Here is a 24,151-nt window from a genome sequence, read left to right on the forward strand (position 1 = left end):
TCAAAATGGATGGTGACATGATGGAACAATTACATCGTTGTCGGATGGTTCGGTAAGCGCTTTTTCATTTTGACGATGTTTTCTTGAGTTGGAAAAAAAGAAATTACTGCTGATCGTTATGAAAGTGGGAGAAGTTAAAATTATTTTCGTAACAATTTTTCAAAACAAACTATTTATTTTTTGAGAACACAAACTACGATACTGGTGCCATCTATGTTTTTAAAATGTGAATAACATTTGAAATTAATACGTAGACCATTTGAAATTGAAAAGAAGATTACTAGTAATTATTTTCTTCATAGTTTATGAATGGGAAAACTTGTAAAAAATAATTTATAACAACATGTTACGCGTTTTTTTAAAAATATTTTTGGACTTATCAAAAGTTAAGGCATATTTTTTCGCATTTTGGACAATTAATGCGCGTTAATTATTTGTTTTTTAAGCACCAGATCACAAGTAAATAAAATTACGACAGTAGCTGCCGCCGATTAACTTAGTAAAATATAAGACAAAGGGCAAACGCAAAAGTGAGATTTGGTAATATATGTGGTTGCTCATCCGATATGTCACCCCTATAATCGGTATATAGATGATATTGTATCTGTGAGTCTTTCTAAAATGTATTTTAAGAAATCCGGAATAGTCAGACGACTTACGGGTTCGTTCTGTTGGTTTCGAGTCGCATAATGAAAGATCAGCCATACATTATGAATTATTTTAAAATATAATATAATAATATTATATAATAATGATATAAACATTCTTCGTAAGACTTCCGGGTTACAACTTCCGATTGATTTTTATGCCTAAACTTGAAAAAGGGCACCATCAAATATTATTATACTTGTAGTGTTTACTACAATATAATGTGTTTTTTAAACTTAAATTTCAACGAAACAAAGATAAGAATTTGGAAGACTCCGCAAGCATGCTATGCCATGCAACCCAAAAAAAAATTTACTATATTTTACATAAATATAGCCAAATAAGGGATAACACTCAAAACATGGCAAGCTTTACACTTTATTTATGTTATGATATTAATTTATCCGAAATTTGTTTTATGCTCAAAACTAGTTAGAATTACAGGAAACTCTTGTGAATGGTAAAATTACACTTAGATTTAAATCACAATAATAAAGAATATTAAGCACATCGCCTCGTAACATAAGCGGAGGGATACACCGGAAGTTTTCTAAATTTCTTCCTGTTTAATGTTTACATTCAGTCAACCATCCATGGAACTAGCCGCAAAATTATGGAAAGATTGATCAAACAAAATACGTGAGGTATTACAAGATAAAACTGCTGCCACGGAAAAGCATTTTTATATTTCGAAAATATTACCATCTTGCATGTTCATTCTTATTAAAAAAAGTAATAAGAAATAAAATAATTGTTAAACTGGAGGTTTAATTGACTCATTTATTCATTTTAGACTACTTAATTTTGGGAGGCACTATATGAATTTTGAGAGCTTACCTATCAAAGGTGGTAACCAATCTATATTGACTTCAGTGTGTGAATCTAGAAAGACCAGAATATCACCAACAGCTTTTTTGGCACCCAATAATCTTGCTCGTATCAAACCTTCCCTTTTCTTTGCACGAATCACATGAATAATGGAGGAATGTTTCTTGACAAAAGAGTCTAATGGTGCTTTCAATTGAGCTGGAAAAACATTTATGTAAAGGCATAGTTTAAAATAATTCCATTTGAGCTTTGACCAATCCTACTTTTTTCAAACATCATAAACACTCGGTTGTAGTGGTCCCTTCTGAACCACCATTTAACTTACGTTATTTCATACGCTTATAGTGAACAGCTAAGAAGTTGATGGTTGATTTATAGTGGATTCGAAATTCAGGTCTTATTTATTCCCTCAAAATTGGAAATTATGTTTTTTTTAATGTCATGCTAAATCTTACTCGAGCATACTCTTCGATTTTAAAGTGGGGTGAACACAGCGGTGTAATGTAAGTAACAGAGGTGTAATGTAAGTTAAAAGAGCGTAACAAGAAGTTTCTCGCCTTAATAATAAAACCACATGACTGGTCGGTGGTCAAACACCCCACAAGTAGGGAGGTTTGACCCAGTTTTTACGCTTGTGAAGAGATGATTAATAAAAGTGTAGATTATATTTTAGATTAAGAAAAAGAACCACAATAAACTATTAATTAATGTCCACTTAAAAATTTTATTGCCGTAAAAAAGTGGAAAAAAATTTAATAAAAATTGTAACAAGCGTACTTTTAAATAAGTTTCCAAGTAATTGTTTTTCGAAAGCTCTTTTGTGATATGAAATAAGTACTGAATAATGGATTACACTGGAGAATTTTTTCTTTTTTTTCATGCTGTATAAGATTTTATAATGGTTCTTAGATATTTTCAACGCCATTGATTTCAAATCTGTAATCGATTTCTTTCTCGAAGCTTTCTTAAAATGATATTTTTAGTCTATTTTTTGCCAAAATGTACGTGTTCGTTATATATAGCAGGGGGTTGCATAAATGTTGCGACTAACTTCTAAGGGAGCAAAGAATATACGTAGAGGAAGAAGACTAGCTTCCATAAACATAATGTAAACCAGTTCCCCAAGGATTGGTGCTACCCCTGTGTATAAAGAAAAAAAACAACATTTAGGGGCACTGCAGCTGAAGTTTTCGAAACGGGTTTACACCTTCCCCTCCTCCCAAACACTACCGGGGTTACGGAGAAGTAGAAAAGTTTTCTATTTATTATTAGTTTACCCTGCATTTTTATGCTATTGTATTACAAATTAAGATATTTCTTTGAGAATATCATCCCTGTTGTCTACAAACACATGTTGACATAGAATAAATAAGGAACCATATTTGTCCAACAACCGGTTCACAGGTGACGTACCTCCTGACTCTCACATAGCTTCTTTTGTGCATACACTGGATCTTTGAACATAGGATGCTCAGCTAAATCTGAGTATGTTGCTCAACCTGTATGTTGCAGTTCCTCGCGTTAGTTATGTATTCGAAGAGCTGGACTTCTCCTTTCTATATTCTTTGTTTAGGGCACATCAAAATTAGAATTGCGTAGGAGAACATACCCGGAAATGTCGGTGCTTCCCTATTATGAACTGTTTTTTCGTGTGCTTATGAACGGGTTATAATAGGAAATAGCTCCTAGCCACATACAAAGACATTTTTGGGCATGGGTTCCTATGCAATTTTACTCCCCTAGAAGTTTATGCTATCCGCTGTTATATATAACTTTTTTAAACTCCATATTTCATCAAAAAAGTCTAAAAAGTTTCATTAAAAAAATCTGTATCTTTAGAAGGAAAATTACTTTCAGATTTGAAATCCCAACACCCGAATCAGGCAAGATCAAATATTTGTATAATGCGACAAAAAATTTGTTCCCCGGTGTTATTTTTAATACTGAATTTTTAACGACTAAGAAAATGGCACAAATTTTAATTAAGAAGAAAAAAACATAGTTTTTTAAGAACGTTGTGTGATTTAATGTTTAAATATTTGAAAAGTCACTTGAACATTGCATTGTCTGCATTGAATTGCAAAAATGCGTCCATTTGAGATGTGTTCGCATTTTGAGAAGTGTTCATTTTCATAAATGCTCATTTTGAGCAGTTTCCATTTTTGAACCAGATTAAAAACCTCACCAAAGTAATTTTGATTGATAGCGTATAAAAATATTTGCTTACTGTATCACATTTAAAAGAATGACATACCTTTAGTACTGAAATCATCAACCAGAATTATTTCTTGAATGATTTGTACTGGTGATCGATTCAAGACACTTGTTACAGTTCGGAGAAGTGTTGACCAGTGTTCATTATGAAAGGGAATCACTAGACTAACTTTAGGTAAGATTGACAAATAGAGTTTGGTTTTACAACTGGAAGAAAAATTAATTATCAATTTACTCTTCTTTTAGGCAAATAAAATGATCAATATTTTCAAATTATTGAACACTACAAAATAAACAATCAGGGTGATTCATAAAAGATTAGTAAAATTTAGAGGGAAGGTATTATTGCGTAGCAACCCATGACTGAGTCAGAAAAGGTGTTTTCATGAAAGCAGTGAGTCTCGGTGGAATTGGATTAATGTTCCTCCGGAAAAAAAAATCTTCAAAAGTCATTAAATCAAAAACTAAATATGGCACACAGGTCATATAATTATCATTTACATAAATTATCCTATTATTTAATGTTAGTTTTGCGTTTTCTAGTAATTGAGGAAAATAGCATTTCCAAAAATAGCTTTTTTATCGTAATTTATTGATTTGGCGATAATTTTGTACAATTACCAATTTTGTACATTAATATTTGGTATATTAAATAATCAAATCGAAAATTAAGGACATACATATAAAATAGTTAAATCTACCATACACCAAATATTATAAACTGATTTATAATTTCTTAATTATCAATATCGGCTAGTCTTATCTTTAACATCGTGAGAATCACAGATCTGAATTTTTCCTTCTTTTTTTTTCTTTTTTAGTGTGGAGAGAAATAAAATACATAGTTACAATAGTTCTATAAGCTTTACAAATAAAAGAAATCAAAAACCTTTCTGAAAAAAGAATATTTTTTTTTATTGCTTTGTTGCTAGGTACATGTTTTTAACTTTATACTGAATTAAAATCAATGATGATCTAATCAATTGTAATTTTGAACCCAATCCAGAAGAAAAGGGAACTCTTGGATCAAACAGTTTGACAAACAGCCTTCGAGGAGGATTTTTTGATGGAACTAACCCTCATTGGCGTTACATAGAAAGGAAACCCACGGAAACCTTCCACTGTTACCCCTACGGCAAAAGATTCTAACCCGTCTACCAGTAAGGATACTTTATGTCTGCACTGTGATCAGTGAAAGCCGGGAGCAGAATTCGTGTCAACCAGCCACCACTGGGGTTTCGAACCTGGATCGTCTAATGCTCTATTCTCCGAGCTACAGCAGCTCAATAATTATATTTTATTTTATAATCAGCATTGAACAGTCGACCAAATTCTGAGTTAACGACAATTAATGTTCAACTCTTTAGCCTAATGATTTTCAATCAATTCGGAAGACAAAGGAACTCCTGAATCAAGTATTGGAACAACTAATCTTCGTGGAGAGCTTTTTGATGGACTTAACCTGCATTTGTGTTACATGGAGAGGAAAATCACGAAATTCTCCTTAGGTTAGCACGACGGGAAGGGGAAATAATGGTTTTAATAATGTTTTATTTAATAACCGCAGTTGAACAGCCGACCCAATTTTGGATTTACGTCTACTAATGTTTCAGGGAAACATTTCCCACTAATGACTTTAATTGTTTGAAATTATCAAAATTTTGACTTAATTTGACATCTAGTCTAGAATATTAATTTTTTTTTTACATTTTCAAGTCCGTAGTATAGCTTTAAATGCAATTTACTAAAATGCATGTTCAATACATTTCAATAATTTTTATAATTGGAGAAAAGTTTGATTGACAAATTATTTTAAATTTGCGAAAATGGAAAAAATTTCAGCATCTTTTTTTTCTTCAAAATAGCTTAAAAACATTTAAAAAAAAGTTTTAAACAATTTTACAAAAATTATGCGTCGATTTGTTAATGAGTTATAAAACGACATTATTTAATAATAAAGTTCTGAAAAACTATATTCTAGTTTTAATAGAATAGTATGTAGTTAATAACAGCTTTATAAAGTCTAATATTCCATACCTTGGATGTCTGATATCTGGAAGAGTTCTGTTTAAGGAAATGAAATCACTAACAAGAGCATTGAAACCATTCTCTTTATACAGTTCATGTTTGAATTTTTCAAATCCTGATGGTAAATAAAAAGGAAGACCTTGTTCTCCTGGGCCGTGAGGGATTTCTTTAACATCATACCATGATTTTTTGAGAGGATCCTAAATTAAGAATAAAACTGTGTATTAAATAATGATAGTTGAAGCTGAAATTACACGCAAGCACATTAAACAATTTACACACACATGATTAAGTAATAGTACTTTATTAAGGTGGTGCTAGAACTGCGAGCACTTTACTGTATAACAGTTTAACGAGCACCAATAACTAAGCTGATCAGCGTCCTCAGAAAGATAAAAAATGAAGAGTATAATTTCTAAACTGATAATTGAAAACTTCACTTCTCAAATTTAACATTCTGAGATCCCTTGCAGAGATTCTCTAGCAGAAATGATTTATTTTTAATCAATTATTTAGTGGACTGATCCTGAAGACACGGTTCCTACCGAAGTCAAGCATCACTCACTGCTGTCGTTCTTGTAGTTAATTTGCACAATGGGCTATTGGCGACGGTCGGGGAAACACCCCTCAGGATGATCCGAACACAATTTTGATCCTCTGCAGAAGGGATGGCACCCCCGCTTCGGTAGCCCGAAGACCTGCACGTGAAGTCGAGCACTTTACGGTAGAAGAGTTTAACGAGGACCAATACCGCACACCCTCGATCCCTACGTAGACTGATTCGAGTGGTCACCCACCCGCACACTGACCGTAGCCAGTGTTGCTTGACATCGGTGATCTGCTGGGAACCGTGTCTTAACGATCAGTTCACTGCGGGATCACTGACTGCTGTCAGTTAGCGGGTAGTTGGTCACTTTGATCAGCCTACGTAGGGATCGAGGGTGAGCGTTATCGGTCCTCGTTAAACAGTTCTACCGTGAAGTGCTCCACTTCACTCGCAGGTCATCGGGCTACAAAAGAACAGGAGACACCCCCTCTGCAGAGGATCAAAATTGCGATGGCATCATTGATGTTTCCCAGACAGTCATCAATAGCCCACTCTGCAGCTCTAGTACGACGTAAATAAAATACCACCTACAAAGCACTGAGATCACCCATTTAAAGTTAAATGCGTCCTTTCATTACTTCACTGTTTTCTCCATCAGGGTCATTAAAATTAAATTTCTAATCACAAATTTATTGTTCTCTAAGTATTCAAATAAATTTTATGTAAAATTTACATTATTTACTCTGCACGCATGCTGGATTACAGAGTACCCAAAAGTCCACTAAAAATATTCAAGTGGTAGCAAACTACTCATTAAAACAATTTAAAGTTTTCCGAAGTTCGCAGCCACTTTAATTTTAGATAATATGCATTTAGCATGTATCAGACTTCTATACATGTAATAATAAGTTTAAATATTTGTGGTGATTAATAAAAATTAATGATCAATTTCCGAAAAATGGAAAATATATTTTATTGTAAAAATTTTGCAACCACTTTATTAATTTTGGCTGACCTTTGGGAGCCCTTCTATTACAAGGAATGTATCTAAAGTATCATATGCTATTTACAACGATAATTTGCATGGTGTAATTAAAAATATTTTTACTATCATAGCTAATTGGTCTTCATTTTAAATTGTCACAAAATTTAACGTTCGTTGCATAAAAATGTCAATTTCGATTATTATATAATGCAGTTTATGATGATGCAGTTTATGATAATGCAGAGTTATGATAATACAGCTTATATAAAATTGACAATACATCTCAGCAAATCCGTTCTTCAGAGTTTCGAATACTAAATTACAGTACAGTGAAACCTGTTTTAGATGTTTCAGTATTTTGTATTCTCGTTACTATTTTCTTTCCTATTTCTAGAATCAAAACTTACCTTTACAAGAAATTTTTCCCTATTTCTCAGTTAGTTTTCAGACTGCCAAATTTCATTCTAAAGCATGGAAAATCGTCTGAAATTATATAGAAGTGTTTCGAAACAATACTCGTTGTGGCCTGAATATTCTCGGAAAAAGCTTTAGATGGTCATTAGTATGAATTAAGTTTTTTTCTTTTCACCTGTTTTTGAAAAATGTGTCTCGGAAAAAGAATGAACCGGGACAGACGATTAGAAAGCTATGGCATAGTAGACGTTTTGTGGTACGTGCTTAATGTTTAAACAAAATAATATTCAATGAAAATAGTTTAATATGTTAATGATTGTGAAAAAGAACTTATGTATATGAATCATGAGTTATGAGAAAATGTAGCTTACTCAGAAATTTTTTTTCTTTCCCCTGAAAAACTTAAAAGGGTTTTAATTTACTTCGAAAAAGTCATTGCTGAGTTATCAAGCATATTTCGAAATTTTAATTATGAGAAGATAAAATTTTGTGCATCTTCTACAGATTTAAAGCTGTCATATACAAATCATGATTGGATTTAAAGTGATTTTAAATTCACCCTCTTTCTTTCCCTTAAAAAAAAAAAAAAAAAAACTCTAACATTGTAGAATAACACCACGCATTTTTACAACTCACTCGTATTAAATATAAAATTTAATGAGTATAACCTAGATGGCACATTTTATGATTCTACCAATTTTTTAATGAGTAAGAGTATTGACTATTAAAAATAAAATTTGAACTTTATTTATAGTTTTTCAGTTTAAATATTTTCAGCTTGCACGCAAAAAATTTCTAAAAGTAATCCCGGAGCAAAATTTAGCTACGGTTTGAATATGAAAATATCAATTTTAAAATTTTATTTCTAACCGATTGTAAAGGTTATATTTTCTAATCTCTGGAATTTTAGAATAAAATTTTATTATTTTAAATAAAATTAAAATTTTAGTAGTTAATATTGCATTATTAAATATTTAAATTCTTAGTCTCTTGAGTTTATAATTAAGGATTGGTCTGTAAAAATCCCACTTTACATTTTATTAAAGGGCAAAGTCTCGGACTTCAGCTTCTGGGTGCAGTATTTGGAGCTGTGCAGTTTCGTAAAAACGCATTATGAGCTGTCCATTTTCGATAACATTTATTTTGAGCTGTCCATTTCGTTAACACTTATTTTGTGCTGTCCATTTAGTTAACACTTATTTTGAGCTGTCCATTTTGTTAACACGCATTTTAAGCTGTAAACTTTCGAAAACAAGCATTTTGAGCTGTCCATTTTGTTAACACGCATTTTAAGCTGTAAACTTTCGAAAACAAGCATTTTGAGCTGTCCATTTTGTTAACACGCATTTTAAGCTGTAAACTTTCGAAAACAAGCATTTTGAGCGAGATGTCCATTTTCGAAAACACACATTTTGAGCTGTCTACTTTAGCAAATACGCATTTTGAGCTGTCTACCTTCGTAAATAAGCGTGTTGAGTTGTCTACCTTGTTAAACAAGCATGTTGAGTTATCTACCTTCTTAAACAAGCATGTTGAGTTGTCTACCTTCTTAAACAAGCATGTTGAGTTGTCTACCTTCTTAAACAAGCATGTTGAGTTGTCTACCTTCTTAAACAAGCATGTTGAGTTGTCAATTTTTGCAAACATGCATTTTGAGCTGCCCATTTTTGTAAACATTTCGTGCCGATGGGACCAGGTTCAAATACTCACTTTTTATAATTGTAATTTTTAACACTTTCGTTATTCAAGCTTTCATCGAGTTTCGTAAACCAAGTTATATTTTATTATTGCTAGCTTCTCAAATTCTCCTGTAATAAAATTTCTGAAATTTTACAAATATATGGTTAGTTACATTGAGTTTAAATGTTTTTAATTGGTAGCTATTTTCATCATTTAAATAATCTTCCCGCATATTTTTTGAATTAATATTAATTTGATTTCCAGTATGTTGTAAAACATAAATTTAATGTATATTTTTAAAACAACATTAAAATAAAAATTTAAATAAAAACTGAGGATAAAAAAATTTAAATAAAAACAATAGGAAGTGAAATAATATCAAATGTTTCAATTCACCATAAATATATAAATATTAAGAATAAATTTAATATGAGAAAAACACACTTACTTTTATTTGAGGCAAGATAGAAGGATTAACAAGTTCTATTGGTGTCCTTACAGTTTTAAGAAAAAATACACCACAAAATACACAGATTGTCAAAATAAATTTTAAGACTTTTGTTCTATAACGACGAGCCATTTTTATAGAGTATACTCACTCTAGCATAATGTTTACTTTATCACCAATTTTTTTTCCTCACAAAATTCAATTCGCAATATCATGATGATTTTGACTCTAGAAAAAATTTTAATTAAAAATTTAAACATAATACCACTTGTCAAATAATCTTTATACTATAACTACATTCCCTCGTTCTTTTTGTCATTTTGAATGAACCTGAAATTAAAGTAAGAGGCATTGTTAGGCTACAAAACACAATTAAACAAATAATTTTTAAAAAAAATCTTATTTATTCTTTTAAATTTTCCATATATATTGTTCACAACATTCGTTTTTAATGCATTTTCATTGCTATTTTGTTTCCCCTTAATTTAACCTTTTCAATGACCGTCAGACTGAGATGGAAGCGTTTCTCCTGACCATACGTACTAATACGAGAATATTCTATTAAGATTATGTCCATGTGATGTTGGGACGTTAGAGTGAGAGCCGTGATGTCAGAGATTGTTAACACGTTAATTGCCACTTCAGACGGAGATTTCCTTAAAATATGCGTGTTTATTCTGATTATGTATCTGTTTCTCTGAGTCTTGGAGGCAAGGCCACTATCATTTAGCCACTTATATTTGGCAATAGATGTTGAGGACAAATTTACCAATTTTATAGCTTTGTGCATACGGATTTTATTACCTTCAATACACGTACATTTTATTACATTCACTACCCTATATCAGAAACGTTATAGACATAAAATGTTCGCAAACATTCGAAAAATAAGTGTCATAGCCGTAATGAAGTAAATCTGTCCTTTTCATTGGGCCAGTAAGTTTCTATGAAAAGGCTGGTAGAAATGAAGTATCAACTAGATGAAAGTCAACAAAACGTTATGAACTCGTGTTTTTTGGGAGCATAATTACTCCATATTTTTCGAGCAACATCTAATGTTTCCAGATTCTTAGTGTGGGTGCAGAGTTTTAAGAGAACTAAATTAGATTATCTAACTAGAAAATTTTGAATGAAGAACAAAATCAAGATAATTCATCAGAACGCTATCAAATGGGTAAAAATAGGAAGCTTTTCTGGTAATGAAAGATGGAGTGTCAATCGATGAAGCTATGTTTGAGCTTAACTCATGTAATTCAATTTTCCAAGCAGAAGCTATTGAAATACATGAAGCCATAAAATTCACAATACAAAGAAAAGTAAAAGCTGCGGTTTGGAGTGATAGTATTTCGAGTTTACTAGCTATAGCCATCTACAGCAACAGTAACCCGACGCAATCGGCGTTTTCCAAAACAAATACCACCAAATTGCAGTGGGTATAAACACATGCAGGAACCACGCGAAATGAGTTGACGAACTAGCTAAAGAAAAATCGAAATCAGCAGACTCAATCGTTTCAGTTAAGTCCCCCCCCCCCCAATCATTATGTTAATAAAGTTCTCCGGATAACAGCAAAGGTAAAGTGGCAAGAAATATAGAGTAAAGAAAAATACGACAAATTGGTGCACCAGATCATCCCCACAATGGGGTATATTGACCACAAATGGCTACGTGAAATACTGCAGTTCATTACGGATGTCACATCCTTTCCGTAGATAACCTCATCGTTTTGGAATCAGAGCAGCAGACTTACGTGCCTACGAAAAGACTGGAACACCCATCCACTAAGCAACGGAATATCCATTGACTACATCAAACCATCCGAATTTCTATCAAAGGCTTTAATTATGCGAAAAAATCCATAATCAAAACAAAGACAATCACGAATTAAGCTAGAAACTTCATAAACCTAACTGCAAACAACGAAAATCTTCTTGATTATGAGGATTAGGTAACTAAAAGTCTTTCAATATACAGTATACCATTTTTATCATGATGGAGAACTAAAACATGCATTGGTAATTTTAATTTTCAAACAGCAACAAATTACATTGAAACAGTTTTGATTCAAGTTTAAGTCTCATCATAACCAAATCATGTTTTATTTTTGTTCAAAATACTGCATCCATATTAAATATTATGTTTTGATCCATCTGTCAATCCCTAATCTTATTTTTAAAAAAAAACTCTTACTGAATGAAAAATAACATTTTCATTTCTTAATTTTTAACAATATTATAATTAATATTGTTAAAAATTGTGTGCTACTGAGCATGTTACTTTTAAGGTTGCACATTTGTATTGTATAAATTATGTAAAGATTAAACTTATATAAATAAACATTTATGTAAACTTATAGTATTAACCAAGAGAACATTTTTCATTCTAGTATGCTTCTACTATGCATAATACTGTATATAAGCATTGCATGTAAACTTAAAATGTTTTTCAATAAGATTGTCTAAGTAATCATCATATTTCATCTACTCTATACATTCCTGCATTCATGTTGCATAGTCTCATCATTTTATGTCGTGAAATAATGTTAGGAATTGCTTCTGGATATTTTTATGTCTATAAAGTGCTAGCATACATTGCAATACAATATCGCTGCTTTCCGCTTCAATTCTTAAAATTAAATGAAAGCCAACGATGTTTTTGTAGTATTAGCGTTGAAAATTTACGTTAAGTATCACATTTACAAACACGTATTTTACTATGATTACTAATTCTATCAAAGAAACCTTATTTTTACATTTCATATTTAGTCTGATCCCATACGAGATAGCGTTACTGTCTTGTATAGGATCAGCTTAATGTCAGTCATAATATCAAATCAATCATCTTTATGTATCTACTTTAATGTTCCCATATCTTCATGTTGTATTCACTTTATTTTATACATTTATACCACGCATTATCCATTGAATGCAATAATTGTTTCTTATCCCATGTTATATGTAAAATCATAATATAGCCGTATTGTAATTTTTACCTTCAAATAAAGTTTCTGGGTACAGCTGTTGGTTAATAGGGTCCAAAAGGATCGATTTCAGGGGAGTGAGTGGGTGTTATCATTATTATTGCAAAAATAATTATGCTGAGAAAATTTCGCCGAAAATTGATTTATTATATCAAGTTTTTAATGAGTGAAAGAAATTATTTTGTTTAAATTAGCAAAGTTTGAATGTGTTCAGCTTTTTCAGACTAGGACAATTCTATGTGTTAGTCTATGTGTCAATGTCAATGGTGATAACTCTATGTGTCAACGGTGATAATACGCAGTGCGAAAAAAACACCCTAAATAACTTTTGTTCTATTGATCGGTTAGTGAAGACAATATTTTAAGTTACGAAATCAGACACAAAACTGTCCTTTCCCTGACTAAAAATATCTTATCTTCAACCGATTTAGATTTCTGATCAACCCTCAAAATAAGGGGGAAGGTAGCAGGAATCTCAGAAAAGCGGTTGAAACTTTGAATCCCTTAACTTCTCACGTATTTCGCTATATCTCGAGAGCTTTTTAAACGAATTGAAAACTTTTTGCTGCCCAATTTTTATTTATCAAACTATAATTCCTTGCAAGAAATAATTTTTACTAATTATTATGTTTTATTATTTAATAATAGTCTAAAACATTTTGAATTGTAAGGTATACTAATTTTACATCATTTTACAGAATGTAATTTTCTATGGCAAAATATGAAATTTGAGCATAATCGGTCGCTTAGTTCCTAAAAAATCGAATTTTAAATATGACTTTCATAATCTTTGATTTCTCCAGAACCATTCAACCAATATTGTCCTAGTACGTGAAAATCCGATCTTTAGATCAAAAGTTATTCAAGATGTTTTTTCTTGTGTACAGTACATAAAGCTCCATGTTTCTTTAAAATAATGGTTGTTGAAGAAAATGATGGAAACTTTAGATGCAAATAATTTTACATTTCTGATGGTTTTAAAATAAATGGTCTTAGACAGGTTTGAAAGATCTATATGATTTTTTCCTTCTATTTAATAATGTAATAAAAAATAAGGTTTTTCCTCACAATTTTATGAAAAATGAGCTGTCCTATAGAGATAATAAATTAAACAGAAAAATATATTAAATGAATTATGAAATAAAAAAAATTTATTTTTTTAAAGCTCTTTAAAAATTCCGAAACTTTTTTTAAATTCCAAATCTTGTTTTATTCCGAAACTTGAAGTGTTGATCGTAAAATGTAAAAGTTTTTCTGGAAATAATATTTGTATAATTTCTTACTGAATATAATTACGATTCATCAATATTAAATTCCTCCAAGTTTTTATACTGCAAAAATTTCTACTAAAAATATTTAACATAATTTTTTTTCCATTTAATTTGATCGAAAATATTGTTCGATCAAATTAAATAGAACCAATACTTTGAAATAGAAAATCCGCTGCCTTCCTTTCGACGACGGCTTAAAGTATAATTATATTGGGAAGAAAATGTATATTTAAGGAGAGCATAGATTTTCCTTCCTTTCTTTATTGAAGATATGGGCACCACTAAAAAATTTATTATGTATAATAAGTAGAGCCCAGATATTTTAAGGTCTAAAAAACTCTATAAATGTTCTTAAGAAAGCCACAGTGCTGACATGAAGTATAATCAGTGGTAGACTGATCACGGGTTAGTTCCCTTGCCGTTAGGCTAACCGTGAGAGGCTCTCATGGTCTTCCTCTCCATGTAACGCAAATGTGAGCTAGTTCCATCAAAAAGTCAATCACGAAGACAAAATTTCTCCCAATACTTGATCCAGAAGTTTCCTTGTCTTCTGGATTGGGTTCAGAATTACAAGCCTAGATATTAAAATTGCATTAAGCGTTTTTTTTTTTTTTTTTTTTTTTTTTTTTGATAATCTGAAATGTAAATGAGCGTATCTTATCTGAAAATAAATTTCTAAATCTGGTGAAACTTCTTTCAACTTCCACTAATGTGATTGATGCGTACTTGAAAATAAGAAGAAAAAAAAGGTAAAGAAATTATAAAAAATGGAAAAAAGGAATTCCCCCAAAATCATAAAAAATGCTCGTAAAAGCAAATAATTTTCAATCTAAAAAAAAAACTGCTTTAAGAGGGGAAAAATGAACAAAAATGCAAAAAAAAAATTATAATTTGGAGTTTGTAATAAAACTTTGTAATATTTTTATGAGCTTCAGTATAGGGGGTCAAAATACTAGCCGGTAGCCAGTTAACATTGGTCTCTTTTTAAACATGTGGTCTCTTCTTCAAAAATTGGACATTAAAAAATACTGCTGATATTGTTAATTTAAGTAATTTCTTTCGAAGTATTTCTCAAATTATAGTAGGATAAAATGAGAAAATAAATATTTTAAGAAAAAAAAAGCACGAAACAAAGTAATTTCAGAATATTATGAAATATTCATAATAATTCTATCATTAAAAAAAAAAAAAACAATGCACATGAGGTACATTTTTGGCGAAAAATGTGGCGAGCGATTGGCAACTTGCAGGCAATTTTTTAATCGCCATTCGCTGTGTCTAGTCGCCGTGCGAACTGCGGAGGCCGTTAATTTTGCCCTATTCCCTCTAGTTTTTAAGTTCGTTGCCATATTAGCAAAAATTATTTAATAATATACTTAAATATTTGGGTACGCATTCGATTCATTATGTTAAAAAATCATACGCTACTTGAAATTAATAAAAAGAAAACAGAATTTTTGGTTTCAAATAAAATTTATTGCAACAATTAACTAAACATTCTAAGCGTGTTAAATATAATAATTGCTTCAACAATTAGTGATGCAAAAAATCAGCGTTTTGAAAGACTATAAAAACCTGTAGTTTCGGGGAATAAACCTAGTATTATTGAAAATGTTGGAAATTTTGATAGTTAGCAAACCCGACCTATTTCCAATATGAATTAAGAGATTAATGTCTGCTATATAACCGCTATAATATAAGAAAGTCATCTGAGCAGATTGATATACTTCAATTTAATTACAATAATTTTCAAAGAAAATTTTCTTTCGAAACTTTTCACTCAAAAAATGTTTCATTAACAGTCTATTTTAAATGTATTTCTAACGTTATAAATTAATTAAAACATTAATGAATATAATTAGATTGAAACTGAATGTCTTTCAGCTAAAAATATATATGTAACTAAAAAGTGAATTTCATATTTTTATAAATTGTTAACCAAAGATCATTTAGAAAAAGCGGAATGTAAATTTTTAAAACGTACTCACAAAGACTAAGTAAAAAGTTTATAAATTATTAATCATTATGCTTATTGCTAAAGGGCTTCTCCTACTTCTGCTAAGAAATACAATTGCCAATTTAAATAGTTGGAAAAGGAAATATCAGTTCTTAAAATTTCTTTTCCAAAAGCGTGTTTTTTTTTCCACCAATTGACTTTATCAATAGCCTATACTAAAATGTCAAATTTAATACACGCTGAAAGTTCTTTGTACAATTTGAACGTTATGAAATTAAAACTATACATAAAAACTTAAAAAAAAAGTGCCTATGACAGTTATGAGCACTATACTGAAAAAATTTCAGTTAAACAATTTTAATTTTTCCATAAGCTACACTGAATGGCTTCCCAACAAAATTACAAATTAATTATAATATTTAAATTTTATTGCGGTGAAATCATTGCATTCGAATAAAAAAAACTTCATCGAATAGATATAAAATATCACAATAATTATGAAATTATGCATAAGCCATTATATTTTTATAATTTTCGGATCAAATGATTTGTAAGAAGTGATTCGAATGAAATGATTCTGATCACTATTTGGATCAAATATCTCAGATCACTGATTCGAAACAAATATTTCTGACCACTGATTCGAAACAAATGATTTGCAAGAAGTGATTCGAATCATGTGATTCAGGTATGATTCCCTTTCAGTGATTTGAATCACTGATACTATTTGCAATTTAATAATTTATACACTTAGTCCCTCCTTAAAAATAAGGCAATTTTTCAAAACTTTATCGAATAGAATTTTGGATATCAAAAAATAATTACGAAACTATGCATAAGCACTGAAAATGTTATTAATTGTTTTAAAAAATAAGAAACAGAGGTTTGAAAGAACTAATGCCATTAGAAAATTTCTGAAGTTTTGAATAGTCAAAGAAGAGGGGGGGGGGGCACGTGCTTCTTTACTCAATATTATCCACATGACCCAACCAGTTTGGTTTGGGTCGAGCCTAAATTTCAGACATTTGATGTCCGACAAAAAAATATTATTTTTGAATTTAGTTGCTTACTGGCTTAGGTATTTGTAATTTCCAAAAATACATACGTTTAAGATATATTATGAACAATGCTATAAAAATTTGTCTAATGCTTCATTTTCTATGAATTTTTAACAAAGAACTATTCTAGAAAATAGGCTATCTAAAACGACAGTCAAATTTTTTTTTTATATTTTACCAATTTACAATATTGTAAAATGGTTTCAAAGCACAGAATTTTAAAAAAAATCCATTTTATGATAATTTTGGAAGATATCTTGGAAAATTTTGTAAATTTCCTGGTGGACATTGTTTCGTGTTTTCAAAGAGAAATGTCTGGTCTGTTATTTTCAGGCCTATCCATTTTTGAAATTACTCAGTACTTAAAAAATAATTAATACTACCACTTATGAAGACTGCATTCATGATTCAGTGGGCAGGAATAATCATTGATAAAAAAGCAGATTTAGTATTTAGGAATAATCATTAAAAAAAACAGATTCAATATGTTTTTTCTTACGGATTATTCCTACAATCTCGAGATGAACGATTACTCTTGATGATTTTTGGCTTTTCAAAAAGTGAATATTTTTTAAGTTGTTCGGTTTATAACGAAATTTTCAAGTTTGTGAATCGTTATTATTTGCTTGTTATACAAAGAAAGTCTATGAAACAGTTTTTGAGTCATGATAACTTAAATCTAAAAAGTTTGCACTTGGTAGTAAAAAAAAAAATATGTAAAATTGTTACCTAATAATGATTTTTTAGTTTAAGATATCTATAGGTCTAAATTTTAATTCAATCTATTAAAACGTGTGCAAGATATGTGCAGGAATAAATGTTATTCACCAATAATAATAAATTTTAATTTATTTAATGATTTCAGTTTCAAAAATAACCCAGTTTCTTTAACCATTTGTTTTATTTCTCTTGTAAATGTAAATTACCTCGGAATTTTTAACCGAAGATGTTAAGTAGTTATATAACTTATTAGTTCTAAAAATTAAAAGCATAAAATTTCAAAAGCTACATTTTAGTTCAATGCATTCAGCATTTTTCTGTAAGATTAAGCCTACATATCTGAATCAAAAGTTAAATTAAAAAATTTTCAAAGAATTTCCTAAATTTTTATAAGTTATTTTTATACAGAACAGCTCTACTCTAAATATAAATTTTTAGAGTCATGATCAGAAATAAAATCAAAATGTTATACTAATTAGGACTCTCAAATTATTGGTGAAGTTTAAAAGCAAAAACCTAATTAATACCTGACGAGTTATTAACAAGGAAGATTAAAAACTTTTAAAATCTGATATCCGGAATTAACTTTAAGAGGGGTAAAGGCCGATTAGTAAAAATATTTTCAAGGCAAACGGCAAACAAGCTGGTTTTGAAATGTTTAATAGTGCCTTCTTTAAAGTTTCATATAACATGTTTTTATTTTGTTTAATTAGTAATTAATAAATCCCATTTTGTTAGTTCATTTTTGACAAAGATTCTAAAAATATTTATTACAGATTAGTGATTACTGAACACATTCTTTATTAATCCAAACAAAAATGTAATTGGATATTCAGTTAAATAACTTTATCAAATTTTTTTTTTCATATACGTAAATGGACAAATTATATTAAATAATAAAAAACATAAATATCATAAGTATTATTAAACATATCAGTAAGTTTGTATACTTATGTTTCTTATTGAATAACATGGTGAGGGGAAGAAACAGGAAATATTTCAGAAATTTTATTAACATCGAAAACTACAAAAGTTTATAAAAAGACTATTTTTATAATTAAAATTAAAATTAATTAATTTTTAAAAATCTCTTACGTGCTATCGTGCGACGTTTTATCTAGTCAGCTGAATAACTCATTAACATATTCATAATGGTATAGAATTTTTTGGAGTTCCAAAAATTTATTAAGATCAAATTCTTAGGACATCTATATAATTTAGAAGATTTTCGATTTTATAATTTAAAATTTAAACACATATTAATAAAGTCTTGCGCTAATTAGTATCAGAAAATTTGTAAGCATTTATATTTGCTAAGTTTTATACTGGAAAATAATTGAAATGTTTACATCGAATCAAAATGATTCTTTAAGAAATTCGAAGCGAAAATATATCCTTACCTTTGTATTCTTTTTCCCCATTGCTGCTTCTCTTTCCTATCTTCAGTAAACGTGACGTCACATTTTCTAAAGCGCCCCCTACACTTATCATTGATTGAGAACAGCAACAAAGGCTGTATTAAAGAGCCGCATAATTGGAATCATAAATTATGTCTGCATGGGTCGGATTTTATAGCAAACGGGAGTTCAAATGTATTTTTGCATCATATATTATATACCATTTCCAAAAATACGAATTTATTACGAAGTAACAAACAAAGCCTTCGAAAGGGTGAAGAAATTGGGGCATTTGCTCAGGGTCTCACTAAGAACGAAGTACAGTGGTCAGAACTTTGAAAACGCTGGCCAATACTCAAAAAATTAAATCGCTCATAAGTACTAATCATTAAAGTTTTTTAATCAATGCAAGTAAGAAGAATAAAGTAATTTATTAACACAATATTCTAATTATTATTATTGTATTATCCATGCAAAATGGTTAAAAGTTTCTTGCATCTGGATCGCGACTTTTTGTTATATTTTTCTATTTGGTGTTATTTCAGAAATAATAATACTTTTATTATTGATTTCTCATGTTTTTAGTAGTTTAAAACATCGATAATGTTTTTCTTGTTTCTTACATTGTCCCTGTAAATAATTTGAATACTTCAGTAGTTTAAAGATTTTATGAAAAATTGAATATTTCATAAAAAATTTTCTTGCAGGTGTTTTCAAGCTAACAAAATACTGGGCAGGAGTGATAACCACAATTTATTTTATTTTATAACCGTCGTTGAACAGCCGACCCAATTTCGGTTTTACGACTACTAATGTTCAACGAAGTAGCCTTGTAATTTTTAACCCAATCCAGAAGACAAGGGAACTCCAGGATCAAGTATTGGGAGATATTTTGCCTCCTTGGGGGACTTTTTGAAGGAACTAACCCGCTTTTGCTTTACATGGAGAGGAAAACCACGAAGACGTCCCACGGCTAGCCTGATGGCAAGGGGACTCTAACCCATGAGATCCGTCTACCACTGAGGATATTTTACGTCAGCACTGTGGTCGGTGCTAACTGGGGGTGGAATTCGAATCAATCAGCCATCGCCGGGATTCAAACCCGGTTATCTCATTGGGAGGCTCTATCTCATAAGCCATCACTGCTCGGTAACCACAATTCGAAAAATATGGCGTCAGTAGTTAAATAGGAGAGCGATCGAAGGTTTGGTTCCCATAATATTAAAATCTCGTGAACTTTTTAAGCCAATCCATAAATTTTTGCACACAATTATAAAACTCGTTTATCCAAAGATAATTCCATGTCAATGTTAGTAATTATTTATTTTATCTAATAATAGTCTAAAAATAATTTGAATTGTAAAGAGTGAAAATTTTTCCACCCGTTTACAGAATGTAATTTTTTATTACAAAATACAAAATGTGAACGGAGTCGGTGGAATAGTTTCTAAAAAACAGAATTTTAAATATACGACTTTTTAAAATTCTAATTCTCAGGAACTATTCGACCCATTTCGTTCGGCTTTTTTATTCTGCAATAAAAAATTAAATTCTTTAAAATAGTGTAAGAATTTGCATAATTAAAAAATTTTGTATCGTAATTTTAAAAAATTTTCGGCTATAATTAATTAAAGGAATAAAGAGCAACAAATAATTTTTTTTTGCATCCTTCGATAAACGATAATTAAATTTTTCGATTAGCTTAAAAAGTTATACGCGCAAAAAGTAGAAACCGTTCTCTTGACCAAACTATCATATTTCCCTGATCCATTTTAATAACTTCATTAATAGGATAAAAGAGAGGAAAAACAGAGATGGAAAGAGATCCTACTAAAGAGATACAGTTAAAATATAAAATGGCGGAAGAAAAAAATAATAATTTTTAAATATCGTGTAGCAGCAAGGTCATTAATAATAGTTATTCATGATCTTGGAACTCCTTCAAAAATACAGGTCAACACATGAAATACGTATATGGATGATACAAGGACCTTTTGCCCAGCAATGTTTGGAGATGAATAAACGGTGTAGGTAGGTATTTTATTTACCTCGCACTAGAGCAGCACGATGGGCTATTGGCGACGGTCTGGGAAACATCCCTGAGGCTGATCCGAAGACATGCCATCACAATTTTGATCCTCTGCAGAGGGCACCCCCACTTTGGTATCCCGACGACGTGCATGCGAAGTCGAGCACTTTACGGTAGAACAGTTTAACGAGGACCGCGCACCCTCGATCCCTACGCAGACTGATCAAAGTGGTCACCCACCCGCTTATTGACCCCAGACAGTGACGCTTGGCTTCGATGGGAACCGTGTCTTTACTGTCAGTAAATTGCGGGACGAACAGACGGTGTAGTTCATGTTTTTTTAAAAAAATAGATCCGATGCTTTTTGAGCCAATATTTGAGCGCATGTTTAGTTTGTTCTATGCATGAAAATCCACATTGGCATACAATTTGGCATATTCCCCAGCTAATGCATTCAATTGTTTTTGAGGTTCGAAAATTAGAAAACCAATTATCTAAAGTAAAGTATCATCTTTGTGAAAGGGATTATCTAAGAGTCTCAAATCCAAATTATCTTTATTATCCTTTCTCTGAACATCAAAATCACTTTCTCGAACTCCAAACAACTCATTGAATGCGTTAACGACCAGAAATTATGCAAAATTTTATTTCAAATTGGTTAGCCATACATAAGACAACCTAACCGAACATCTAAACATAGGCTCAAAGAACATCAAGGCAACGCCAAGAACCAAGAACTTCTCTATTCATACATACATCGCTAACATTCTTAGAGAGAAGGCCATAGGTTTGATATTTCTTCTCCGCATGTCACCATGCATTTGCTGACCTGGATTTTTGAAAGCGTCTCTACATCAAAAATAAAACCTCTTTATTAACTTTTGCTGTTGCATCATTTTCGTAAAAGTTTGGAAATCTTTAATTTTTTCTTAATCCTCTCTCATTTTATCTTTTAACCGTATCTTTATCTCTTGTAGGACGTTACCTCTGTCGGATTAATTCCTGCTTTTTATCATTTATCCTTAAGATGAAAGTATACCGTTGTGACACCTGTATAGGTTTTTAATAAAATTTTACCATTTGTGATTTTAAACGTTGTTTTCAATGAAATTCAGTATTTGCTGTCCTTCTTAAGATTTTTTTTGGGATAATAATGTTCCATTTTATTTATTTATTTATTTTTTTGATCAAAAAGTTTCCAGGGCTACCAGAATTCCCCTCGAACCTCCTTCATACAATCAGGCATTCTCATTTAGATTTAGCATTTGGTTATAAAAATTAGTGTACTATTTGTAATTGTGAATATATTGTGTGATTTGTTATGAAATAATACAAAATATAATTTAATTAGTATATTTTTAAAGCTCTTTATACGTGTGAGTTTAAAATGAAGCTCTAAAGTTATGTAAAACATTAAAAAAAAACTAGTTGTTTCAATTTCTTAAGATATTCATTAAACTTATTTTTCTTCCTAATTTTCGCTTTCTGATTTTTACTTTTTTATTTTCACTTATTTAAAAATGACTTATGAAGTGTCTTGGAACTATTGTTAAGCTAGATTGAATTATAAATTGTTTAAAAATTTAGTACTTCCAACTTGCCATTCCTTGTTTTAGCGTGGCTCTTTAATAATGTTTGGTGCCGCAACGAGTTTAGAAACTGCTACTTTAAAGTGCAACTTTTTCTTATTTTTATAACCGTTGTTGAACCGCCAACCGAATTTTCAGTTTACGGCTACTAATGTTCAACTCCGTAGACTTGTAATTTTGAATCCGATCCGGAAGGCAAGGGAACTCCTGGTTCAAGTGTAGGGAGAAATTTACCTTCGTGGAGAACTTTTTAATGGAACTAATTCGAAAAAACAAGCTTCGCCGGGATTCGAACCCTGTTCACATCATTGGGAGGCTAGCGCTCTATCCCCTGAGCCACGAATACAATAGTGAGTTCGAAGATAAACTGATGAAAACAAAAGGAGGAACGGTTGTTCTTTTTTTAAAAAAGGTACAAAATTAGTAACGCTTATTTGGAAATAAGGTATCAGATGATAGTTAAGCTCTTGATGAACACACCTGTCACGCATGGGTATGCTACATCGCATGGCAGGGGTGCTGTGATCACATTTGTGTAGAGTTCCTTTGAGTTCCGGAAGTGTGGTGTCTACTCTGTGTAGAGAGAAAGAAGGAGTGGTTGGCTGACTTGATCAACGCTACAAAAGGGCAACAATATCGGCTGTTATCTGAGACATCTAGCCAAAAGGGATAGGTCGAGACAGCGACACAATTTTCTCTCTACCTGCATATTGCAACAGGCACATTCATTTCACTGACAACAGTCGCCCAAAGACTTGAAGCAGGTAGTCTGCATGCTAGGCGCCCTGTAGCCTGCCTCCCTTTGACTGTCAACCACGAAAAGGACCGTTTAGCATGGTGGCGAGAACACCTGTCTTCGACAGAAGCTTATTGAGGGCGGACTCTCTTCAGCGATGAGTCGCGATACAGGCTGAACAGCATTTCGAAACTTATTCTCACCAGGAGAGAATCCGGGAGTCTATAGCGGCCCTCTAGCATTCCCAAAAAGAATTACTATGGTCGAGGTTTTCTGATGGTTTGGACAATAGAAGTACTCTGACATGTCAGCTGTACAGGACGAGATTCTATGTGAGACTTTTCTGAGGATAGTATGAACCAAATTTCATCATTATGGACGCTCGTCTACGCAGGGCTCTGATTTTAAACGAATATATCCAATCGGATGATATTCAACGATTGAAGTTGCATGCAATGTCCTTAGACCTTAATTACCTCGATCACGTATGGTACGTTCATGGATGCTCAATTGCAGATCGAAGACCAGCTTAAACCACAATCCTTGAGCTCCAGGGTGCCTTGGAGCAAAAGTGGGTGTGGTTGCCATAGGGATTGATAAGGACCCTGGTCTACGGTAATTT

At 31.2% G+C, this 24,151-nt stretch overlaps 1 protein-coding gene across 3 annotated transcripts in view; it reads right to left on the reverse strand.

Moving 5' to 3' along the window:
* The window catches only part of LOC107453380 (putative polypeptide N-acetylgalactosaminyltransferase 10), a 41,346-nt gene extending 22,079 nt beyond the window's left edge, over nucleotides 1–19,267 (reverse strand). The window contains exons 1-5 of one of the 3 annotated variants that reach the window (XM_016070199.4): nucleotides 19,179–19,267; nucleotides 9,793–10,122; nucleotides 5,728–5,918; nucleotides 3,731–3,897; nucleotides 1,486–1,674 (exon numbers count right to left, since the gene is read on the reverse strand). In XM_016070199.4, coding sequence (XP_015925685.1) covers nucleotides 1,486–1,674; nucleotides 3,731–3,897; nucleotides 5,728–5,918; nucleotides 9,793–9,924 — 679 coding nt within the window. In that variant the 5' untranslated portion in view covers nucleotides 9,925–10,122; nucleotides 19,179–19,267. Of the gene's footprint in view, nucleotides 1–1,485; nucleotides 1,675–3,730; nucleotides 3,898–5,727; nucleotides 5,919–9,792; nucleotides 10,123–18,873; nucleotides 19,154–19,178 lie in introns of those variants that run through there. The other 2 variants (XM_016070200.4, XM_071188369.2) reach the window with 2 other exon arrangements.
* Between the last annotated feature and the right edge of the window lie 4,884 nt (nucleotides 19,268–24,151).

This window comes from Parasteatoda tepidariorum, chromosome 12 (assembly GCF_982258835.1).
Source record: "Parasteatoda tepidariorum strain Cologne lab strain chromosome 12, Ptep-v5.0, whole genome shotgun sequence".
Classification (NCBI taxonomy): Eukaryota; Metazoa; Arthropoda; class Arachnida; order Araneae; family Theridiidae; genus Parasteatoda; species Parasteatoda tepidariorum.